We start from the raw sequence: 11,319 nt of genomic DNA on the forward strand, positions 1-11,319 counted from the left end.
TCCAGGTGCTTGGCGTAGATGCCGATCTGGATGGCGCTCCACGACGTGTCGATGAGGCCCGCGGTTCGGTTTTTGAACGTCAAGCTCTCGAAGGTGGGGATGTCGGGCCGCTTGGAGAGCGTCTGCGTGTAGTCCGAGATGGCCCTGGTCACAGGGTCGCGCACCACCACGATGAGCTTGGTGTCCTTGGACATGGCCGAGATGCGCGCGGGCGCTTCCCGGGTGACAAAGTAACTGGGCGTCTTCTCCATGGTGATCTGCCCGTCCAGGGTTCTGGGCATCAGGTCCCTGGGAAGAGCAACAAGATCAAACTCCTGTCAGAAAGTGATACCTTTCTCAACTCACTCTCCATGTTAACGTTTTTATCCCCAGTTCCTCTTATAAGAAAAAGCAGCTGTATCATCATCAAAAAAGCACCAACAGAATTTCAGAGTGGAAGGCACATTAACATCCCATCTGAGTCTTGCAGGGCAGTTCTTACCCAATGTGAAAGCATCTCCAACTAAGGTCAAAAGAGGAAGATGTTCATTGCACCAAATCTTCCGTGAAAAGTCACGTCTTCCTACTGTTCAGGAGAGCCAGCTTTGAGACTGCACACCCATCTAATGCCAAGACACAGAGTCCTTTCCATAAATGACAGCACCCAGAGATTTCACTGCCAGTTGCTGCCCTCAGGTGCTCCCCACTTGGGCAAATGTGTTGTGGGTACAGATGGAAAATGCCCCAAACCCAGCCAGTTGTATTGCCTACATCACAGTGCCCGCTGACAAAATGCCTTCTTTCCAAAGGGGAGACCTGAAGGTAACAAGTCAAAAAGTCAGGTGACATCTGCTGAAATATAAACTGATCTGAATATGCCAAGAGGAAATTTCCCAAGTATTGTAGAAGCTTCCAAAAATACTTGATATTCCTACAAACGACAGGAGATACAGACTATGATACATGGTCTAGAAAGCAGTTTTGTGGTGGCAAAATAAACAAGAGTAAGTGATGGGAGATGAACTTGCTCCCTGAGACTTGACATCTTAATATGTGAAATGGGAATAGTTGCCCCTCCTTCAGGTTATTAAGGAGTTTGTGAAGATGAAACAGTTTAACCATCAAGTAATGTGACTTAGAAGTCAGCTGTCTGGGTTCAAACCCTGACTCTACCAGAACACACTGGTTCTGGGTAACATAAGTACTTGAGTACCTCTTGTGTTGCCCAGAACAAGTTAACTTCTCTAGGTGTCTTTCCTCATCAATAAAAGTAGAGATGATAATAATTACCTCATGGTAATTTAATGAAGATCAATAACCACAGTGTGCTTAGAACATGCCTGATATACAGCAATTGCTTGATCTATAATCGCTACTACTCTAGTGACATATGTTAAGACAAAAGTTGAATATGTATGCACACGTATGTGTATTCTCCAATGTGTTAAAATATTTGGACACCAAGGCTTGAACATAGATACAAAATCTTTCATTAGGTATGGGGATGGAAATATCTGATTAAAACCTGAGTCCAAGAATTTCAAAAAGACACTATCCACATCATTTTAACTAAACATTTACTTCTCAATAGGGCATTCTAAACTTCCAGCTTCAAGTCAGCCCTAAGCTACCAATTCCTCTATTAAGCACATGTAACAGAAATGATAATCTAAACTCTACCACAGAAGCAAAAATGGCAATCCCTGGAGAGGGTGCCTTCTTCACAACAACTTAAAGGAAAAAAGGTTCTCCCTTGAGGAAAACCCCTGTTGCCATCTCCAGCTTAAGCTAAAGCTGGATTGACCCACTTTGCCCATTAACCGCCTAGATGAATGTAGCAGTGTCATCAGGCTAATGTGATGGAGGATTAAAGAGAACCCTGACTCTCAACCTATTTTGCATTTCTCTGAAAAGCAGGTTGAGTCAGAGAAAATTCAATTTTTTCCCCCATTTTAAGCCATTAGCAACTGGACAAGCTACAAGAATTTAATATTCAGAATCAAAGCATCAATCACCACTGAAGGAAATCGAACTCTCAGAGCTCTTCATGGGCACTGCAGAGGCTCTACCGGACCTATCATGGGCTTGAAGTTAGGCCATTGTTTGACACATAGCTTCTCCACTGATCGAGTTGTGTGACCCTGGAAAGGTCATTTATGTGCCAAGGCCTCCATTTTCTCATATACATCATGAGAAAAATGATGATGTCCACCACCTACGGTTTCTAAGAATACTACGAAGCTTAACCTTATATTGAGCCTTGTAGCTTGTGGGTGCCAAGAAAATCTTATCAATTATCTTCTGTTGACAGGATCTTGGCAAGATGTAGGAAGAAAGGTATTCACACAGGGTACTGGTCACTCACCCACTGGACTGTACCCACAAAGGGGCAAATGGGGAAGGCTCAGCTCCTGCCAGAGGCACAGGTGCCAGAACACTAGCTTCTACTCTGCTTCTCTGCATTCTTGCTTCCATGCTTCCCCAGTGTCTCTAAAGAAGGGCCTGGTGGCGACTGAATGGTGTGTCTAAATGAACAAGGCACACAGTAGGACTAGTAAAAAAGAAATGGGAGAGCCTCGCTATACCAAAGGCAAAGTTGCCTTAACCAGAATTAAGATTTCCTGCATGTGGGCAAATATCCTGTGTTTGATGACCTGCTAGTCACCCAACCCATTTGGGAATACCAGTTCCTGGGGCCCCCTCTGCCCAAGACAGTCTAGAGTAAGAACACATATGTCAGAAAGCACTCAAGTAGCCTCATCATTTCCTTTGATCATCAGAATAAGAGGCAAGGGGACAAGTGAATCAGCAAAGACACTGTCAGCCCTTACTCAGTGGCCACCTCTCCGTGGCATGCTTGCCTGCAGATACTGCATGGCCAAAGGATGAGACGCTCAACTGGGTGCAGCATCATTTTGGCAAATGCCTCCTGAGCCCTCTTGGCCGGCTTCCTGGGCCACTTCTGTGGCCAGCACTGGACCAGCACCTCTCCAGTATACCCCTGTGGATCCACCACATAGAGAACACAGCAAAGTCTGAGAAGTGTGTGAAGAACTCATGGCAGAGAACCTTCCAGGAGTTACATGCAAGTCCTCTCTGTCCCTTTCAATTGTTCTTCTCTACCACCCCACCATGTGGTCCTGGAGCAAAGCACTCCCTGGGTCTTCATCCTCTCCCTTCTCACCCTGCTGGCCAGGCTCTCCTGTCCTAACACTCAAGTCTTTTCTGAAGGCAACCGTGGTTCAGAGGAGAAAGACTGAGAAGATGGCCGAGAGCTGAGGCTGGCGTGCCCATCCCAGAAGCTCCAGCAGCCCCTCCAGCCCCAGGTTGGCCTCCTGAGTCGACAGGGAGGTCGCAGGTTAATTGGGCTGCTCATTATGAAAGCCAGTTTCTCAAACTAATAGTCAGAACTAATAATTACATAGTGCTTTGGAGCTTACAGAGAAACTTTCACAGACATTATCTGATTTAATCCCTCACAACAAGCCTTTGAGGTAGGTATTGCCGTCTCTTTCTTACTAATGAGAAAGTGGAGCCAAAGGAGAAAGGGCAATTCCCTTGGAGGTGCATCCCCAACCTGTGGGTCAACAGTTGGCACTTATCACCCCTCTAATGCTGCTTCCATTCCTCACCAAGCCATCTCGCTCTCCACCTGTGTCTCCTCTAAATGTGACAAAGAGCACAGAGCCAACACACACCTGTTCTCTCTTTAAGTAGATACCTGTATTTTTTGTTCTTGTTCATAGATTAGGATCTTAATAATAGGTATTCTGGTGCTAGAATCAGGTAACCACAATCAGAATCATTCAAACCGAATTCAGATTTCAAAACAACAGAACTTCTAGGTTCATGTCCACTCACAGTGAATTGCACCCTGTGGTGGAATATCACCAACATGGAGACACCTTCCTCCTGACCCCATGCCCTCTGTAGGCCACCTTCCTCTCTGGAAGGGCTGGAAGGGGCACCTTGCTGGCATCTGGCACCCATCACCTTGGGTGTTTGTGATGGGACAGGCAGTGGGCCTAGTGCAAGTCTGAGGAAGACAAGCTCATATCTATGAGAAACATCCCCTGGCACAAGCTGAGGAATGCAGAGCCACCAATGAAAGGTGACACTCATGATGGAAAGTAAAAAAGACTCCACTTCCCCATGATACCTAAGGGGTGAGGTCAGCTGGTCACCCTACTAAGGACTGGCAAAAGCACAGGACCTTCTAGGAAGACCACTGGCTTCCACAAGCAGGAGCCTGAGAACAGGTGGGGTTTGCAGGAGAATCAGAAGTTTTCAGCACATTCAGGAATGTTTGCAGGAAAGTCATTTTTTTTTTCTTTGAGATGATTGGTTCATCCCTCGTTGAATTTTAGAATAACTCAGGGCCCTTTGAACGTGGGCCTGACCCCAGTTCTGACCAACAAAACAAGGTGCTCCGTGAGCAGGACTCCAACAAAGGACTCCTTAGATGATTCTAATGAGGAAATTGTCTTTCTGTGGTGTCTGTGGACCTAGAATTTGCCATCGGCCCCAGTCATTTATTCCGCTGATATCCATGTGGAGAGACTGTACACCGGGTATAGAGGGCCACTATGGTGGAAAAAAAAATTAAAAACAATATTGTGTGCTCAGCTAATCCAGATTTCTTTTTAAATCAGTATTCATTTTTTTCACAGTACTGGGAATCCTGATGTCTATGAGTCAAAGACATCTAGAGTCGCCCTATCTCAGTTAAAAGAACAATTCCTAGGGTGAGGGGTGGTCACATCCAGTGATAATCAAAACTACAGAAAACATGTAAAAACTATCAGAAAAATAAAATACAGGAGGCAGGCTTCATTCAAGGAGAAGAAAAGGTTCTTATTTTTTGCACCTAAACATCCTTCTCCCCATCCCAAGCTCCCCCTCCCCCCGCAACACACACACAGAGTAATCAAATACAAATCAAACTACCACCAGTAAAACAAAATGAGACAAACTGAAGGCCACCAGCAGAAAGATAAAGCCATGTCTAATTCTGTGATAAAGAAAGGCTAACAGAAGCATCTGATTCTTTCATCATCAAAGGTCAGATACCATCAGTATAAACAGAAGAAAGGGAAACAAACAGGTGAAGAACAGCACCAGCACTACATTATCTGATGAATGCCCTGCCAAAGTTTGTAGCTGAAAAATAGCACTAAATTCTCTCCCAGAAACTAAGATAAAATCATGTCAGAAAGGACCACTGGGGTCCTTCTCTTTGGTCATCTGGAGGCAGGTGGGTAAGGCACATACCCAGAATCAGGTTGTGGATTTAGAAGCTCAGCCACAGACCCAGAACTCACCTCTACCTGGGCCTATGCCAGACAGGAGGAAGCAGCTGAGCAGGTGAGTCATGAATCTGGCAGTCAACTTCCCACTGGGGATGGGCTCTCACCTGGCTTTGGAGAAGCCCAGACTTGACAACTGACCAGCCCAAGCTTCCCCAGGGCTCTTAGGTGTTATTGTTAGAACAGAGCTATTCAAAACAAACCCTCACACCTAAATGAACAGGAAATGAGAAGGAATCAAAGAAGTCCTAAAAATCCTAAATGCTGCACTTTTCCAGTAGCAGATGTTGCCCTGATTTAAGTTTCTACTTCTTTCTTTCCCTGGGTGATACACATGCTCCCCACGGCCCAGGAAGGGAACTTATTGTTTGAACTGGCAAATTACAAGACAATAAAAAGGAAGACAAGGGAGATAGGTATGACTGGACTCACTCTGGCCAAACAATGTCAAGACAGATGAAGCGAAGGAACTACAGAGAGATGAGGATGCACATCAGGTTGCGTGGAGGAGGGAGGACCCCTCGCCCACCTCCATCATCAAACAGCAATTTCAGCATTCCAAGATCCTTCTCCAGTGCTGCCAATTTCCAATAAAGACCTCAAAGCAAGACTGTTTTCAAATGCCCGGAGGTTGCCCAAGTCCTTGTTTTAAAGAAAATAATGAGTGAGAAAACAGTCAATACAGCCTGGAAAATTTTGACACAACAGATATAGTCCATGCTACTTAGGGAAAAAGAGGACAGTTGTTTTCGTGAAGATCACTGTGAGCCCCCAATTTTACTCCTACTTGGTAAGTGCCCCTGGCCACATTCCTGACTTGGGGGCTCTCCCTCAGCTCCCAGCTGTAAACTTGGCAGGTTAGCCCATTCTGAAACACCGCTCTGACCACAGACCCAAGGCACAGGCCAACAAACTGGAATCCACATCATTGTTAGCTTTTCTACGAAGTCCATGTGCAGTCTCTGAGAATTCAAAAAACAAAACGCCATAAGGAGAAACCTTTACCAACAGAAACAAGATTTGTAGGAATTACCTTTCTGCGCCAGACCAACACCACCCCCCAAAAATCAAACTGTCTTTTTTAATATCTGCACAATCCCAACACTGTCAAGGAAATAAGGCTTCTCTCTTAGAGGGGATAAAAACAAATAGAAGGTCATTTTATAAAGACCCAATAAGCTCACAAATCCAATAGCTAACCTCAAAAAACCTGGAACCCCCAAGGATTTGGGGAGAGGGAAAGGAATAGGCAGAACATGCATGACTTTTAGGACAGCGTCAGTTCTCTGTGTGATCCATAATAGAAGATACATGTCACTGCATGTTGTCCAAATCCATGAACCTTTGAGTGAATGACACCAGAGTGAACCCCTAAGGTAAACTAAGTTCTGGATGACTATGCTATGTCAGTGTGGGGTCTGCAATTACAATGAAGGCACCACTCTGGTGGGATGTTGATAATGGTGTAGGGGGTGCAGGGGAAATCTCCCTGGGTTCTGTTCAATGTTTCTGTGAAACTAAAACTGCAATTAAAAATGAACTCTTTAAAGGCACAGTAGCATTCAGGACCTGTCTCCCCTTTCTTTCCTGTGAGTTATGATTTTTCCCTTGGGGAAGAATGAGGTGTTGCAACCTGACACCCTCAACAGGGATCCCCCACCATGGAGTGCCATTCTCAACACCATCTTTGCTTAATCTCAACACCATCTTTGCCTCAACCTTAGACTTGGAGTTGAGAGCCCCCCAACACACATACACCCCACATTTGAGGCATACAACAGCTTTGTGTCACCCACACTGATTCCTTTATACCCAAAACCATTCAGGAATTTTAAAAAAACCTTTTCTTTTTGGTCAACTGAGGTTTGCAAAAAGTAACATTTCTTAACCTAAAACATGAATGATCATGGAGGACACATCAAACTTTCTGCCTTGGAAATGCATACTGACTAAGGGAGCCATCTTAAGAATGGGTGCCTTGGGTTACTGGAATCCTATTGCCAGCACATTCCTGTTGCTGAACTGGGGTGGCCCAGGTCCATCACTCAACCTTGAGTTAGGGACCCTAATGTCCACCCTCCTGCTTCCTAGGTAAGGAAGTGGGGGAACCTGTGGAATAAAGGGCACTTTTTAAACTTAGAATTAGCTGAGTACCTCAAGCTCCTCCTCACCTGGGCAACTTCAGAGGGCACATGAGGAAGGGAGGGAACCAAACTTCAAGGCTGTGAGACAAGTCCTGGATAGACCCAGAAAGAGAGAGAGAGAGAGAGAGTGTGTGTGTGTGTGTGTATGTGTGATGCATGCTCTCTTGGAAGAGGGTGGGTATTTTCTCAATTTTCTGTAGGCACTTGGTACTTGAGGCCAAAGGTAACAGCATTTTCCAAAGAACAGCCAGGGGGTAGTGAAAGGGTAGGGCCTATAGTCACTACACTTCCAGCCACAGGCACTTCTATTACAAGTATGGGTCAGGTTATGCTTATCTTGGCTAAAGGCCTGTCTCCCAATTCCAAATATCTACCCCAAGCAGCACCCAAAAAACACTCCGATATGTTTCTAATTCATGACCTTATAAATGACAGTGGACTTCAGGAATGGACAAGAAAAAGCTAAAGGATACTCTCTCCTCCGACAGAAAAGTGAGATCTAGGGTTGAGAAATGAACTTTTTCTGGAAAGTTCGACAGCGGCCAATGACTGAGGAGGCACCAGCCTGCCCCAGAGAGTTGTAACTCTGACTACAAATTGTAACTCTCTGAAGTTTTTCTTTAAAGCAGCTTTCTTCCCAAGGGAGGCAGGGAGGAGGGGTGAGAGGAAGATGCTATCAGTTCAGCCACTCTTTATCTGGAACCTTCTTCCTTTCATAGGAAGTCTCCAAGCCCACCAGTTGGAGCTGCCCTTCAAAGGGCTACATCTCCATAAATAATTATCTCCATTTGGGGGAGATGTTTGCATATCAAAGAACTCCTTTGGGAGGACTTAAATAATTTAAAATGAAATTGTAAATAGTCTGTTGTTCTCAATTTCTGGATTTGGAGTTGGATCAGTGGGGCAACCGGAAGTGATGTCATTATTCATTATAAAGTTTACTGGGATTTTTTTTCTTTCCTTTTATTTTTAAAGGTATTGGGTAGGATAGAAGAAAAATAACAAAGGACAGACTCCCCCTGGCCTCCTCCTCTTCCAGCCAGCTCTCCTTTCTTCACTGGCCACCCCCAACCCCCACCACCAGGATTTGGCCTTCATTGTCCTAGAATTTCAATACTGCTCAGAAAATGAAAAGCCTTTGAATGCCATAAGGGGGTGGGGCGCAAAAGAGCATCTTGCTCCTCTGGGTCAACTCAAGATTCCTTTCATTTTGGCAGAATCCTCTGTTATAGACCCTGCTTCACAAAGGCCTGAGTTCCTGTTCCTGGAAGGGGCTGGGGGGTTGGGGAGCTGAGGGAGGGTTTCAATTAAAAGCTAATAGCCTTTTGTGTATGAGCTCTCTGGGGCATTGCTCGTGTTTATTGGACCTCGCTGTGTTCAGGGACAAATCATGTGAAATCAGAGTAATCTGTGTCCCGTTTCCTGAAAGAAGAAGAAAAAAACTTTTTTGGCTTTTTTTTTTTTTTTTTTTTTTTTTATTATAAGAAAAAAAAAAAAAGTTTTCTGGGAAGCAGACTTTTCAGAAAGTAAAGTCAAGTCAGTCCTGCTACTGGGCAAAGTAGAGAATCCAGAGAGCAGAGCACCATAGTCCAGCTGGGGAGGCTGATGAGCGAAGGCAGTCCTGGCCTCCCTGGACAGATTCTTCTCTTCCTAGGCTTGGCCAGCATTTTGTCTCTGGTTAGTGTGGGCTTCCCTGTCTGGAACAATCTCCTTATCCTTAGGCGGGGAGCCTCAGTTCTATGTGGATTTCTTCCTAGGTAACAAAAAGCCAACCCTAGGGCAGGGAGTTGTGTTCACTTGTATTTTTTACAGGCTTCTGTAAATCCTCTTCCAGCTCCCTTCTACATCCCAAGAAAAGCTGCCTTCCTGTGCTCTTGGTAACTAGGTGCAAATGTTTGTAAACATGTCTTCACCCAAGAACTTTTGAACCATTCAGCAATGGCCAGTTAACCCAGAGAGCAAGAAATCACTCCCCTTCACCCCTCTTATCCCCCACTCAGGGGAGCTGGAGAAAACAAACAGGGCATGAGAAAGGGTCTCCCTGACAGTGAGAGAACAGTGGACACCGGGCACATTCCACCGTGGGGTCCGGTTCAAGGCAAGAGCCTCCTTAAGACCTTGGACAAAGTGCTTAAAGCTTTGGGTTCAGTTTCCCTATGTATATATGAAAATTAATGGATTTGCTTAAAAGGGAGTTCTTTGGCTCTACAGGTGATCTTTAGCATCTCTATCTCATCCCACCCTTATTCTGTTCTCAGTGAGAAAACAGTAGGCACAATTTGGCAGAAGTAAAATAAAACCTCTATAAGTATTTAGAGATGGAACATGTAGAAAATGGCCTTAGGGACATCAGTATAGATCATATCCAAGAATGAAATATAGATGGACATCATTGTCAAGTGTACCCTAAAACTAGATACCTCCTTTATAGGCAGCCTGGTGAAATAAGACAGAAAAGTGGGATTTGCACTAAGGCTATGTGGCCTCAGGTAGGCTGACTAACATCTTTGCAGTGTCTTCCCTCATCTGTAAAATGGAAATAATGTCCTGCTTAGATTACATTTCCCCACTCCCACCCCCCCAAGACTCAAATGCACTCTGTAGGTGAATATGCTCTGAAGGCAGCAAGCCCTACCCAAGGGTAAGTGTAATGAACCCCATTCAGAGTCCTTTGGCACCTTGGCTCTTGATACTAGGGATAGTTCTAGGAAAATACTGACGAGGAAAAGAAACATTCAATTGGATCTTACATTCAAGGTTTATATAAAAACAAGTATTTGAAAGAATCCCAGTTTCCTGTAATTCTTCACTAGTGCTATAAGAAATCCCATTTTTAACCTTTGTTAATTCCCTGTTCACATGCTGGCAGCAAAGGAAAACTGAACTCCACTTCTTGGGTTGACATCACTAAACAAACATGATGATCCAAGCCAAGGTTGAACAGGAAAAAAGGCAGCTCTTAACACAGGTACAACCTGCTCTGGAAGATATGCAGAGAATGAGGCTTACAAGGAAAAAAAAAAAATCAGCCTTAATTTGGGAGTAGGGGTCCATCTCAGGTTGATGAAAAGAAACCACCCAACTTTCAAAACCAGCCCTACACAGTGGAGATTTGATGGAAGCTATTTTCCTCCTGCCTTCTGACTATGGGGTCAGTAGGAGTGTGGGACAAGAAATGCCAGTCAACTCTTAATTTAAGTCCAAGATAATGGCTTTCTTCTGCTCTCTGCTTCCCTTCTACTCAACAAACAGAACCCAGTTTTATGGTTATCAACTGAAAACAGTATAAAGTAAATTAGGTTAATAAAAATTCTGAGACATAGTTTGAATTAAGCTAAAATAAAAATGAGTGCACATATGCTTTCCCTATCATAGGTTTTAAATATCTCAAGGACACTTTTGAGAAGAAAAGTACTTTTTACTCAAAGAGAACATCCATGGAAGTGTATATACACTTGAAGAAACTGCTGACAAAGGAATAGTTGCTATTTCTTATCTTGTTCTTAACATCAAAGTACTTTGTTATCCAGTGCTTGACCTAGGGCTTTTTAAAGCTGACCAAGATGTGTCTCAAGAAAATAAGTAACATGAACCTCCTTGGTGGTGCAACAGGTTAGAGGCAGCACTGCAAACTAGCCGCAGCCACGTCAGTGCGAGTTTGATCCCCGCCCTAGAGGTGACCCACATGGCACAGCAGACTTCCCCTGTCTTGCCTTCTGCTCCCCTCACCAGTGTACTTCATCAATCTGCCCGTTTTGCTGCCCATTCTGACTCTGGTGAATCCTCTCACCACCCCTGCACCTCTAGCTGGTACCCCCGTTCTGTATGCACAAATAAATAATTCTTTAAAAAAGAAAGAAAGAGGGCCCTCCCTGGTGGCGCAGCGGGTT

At 44.6% G+C, this 11,319-nt stretch overlaps 1 protein-coding gene across 1 annotated transcript in view; it reads right to left on the minus strand.

The window, feature by feature from the left end:
- The window catches only part of HS3ST3B1 (heparan sulfate (glucosamine) 3-O-sulfotransferase 3B1), a 36,388-nt gene that overhangs the window by 379 nt on the left and 24,690 nt on the right, over positions 1-11,319 (minus strand). The window contains exon 2 of the mRNA XM_004685073.2: positions 3-288. Coding sequence (XP_004685130.1) covers positions 3-288 — 286 coding nt within the window. The remainder of the gene's footprint in view (positions 1-2; positions 289-11,319) is intronic.

This window comes from Condylura cristata, unplaced genomic scaffold (assembly GCF_000260355.1).
Source record: "Condylura cristata isolate star-nosed mole 26May11 unplaced genomic scaffold, ConCri1.0 scaffold00017, whole genome shotgun sequence".
Lineage (NCBI taxonomy): Eukaryota > Metazoa > Chordata > Mammalia > Eulipotyphla > Talpidae > Condylura > Condylura cristata.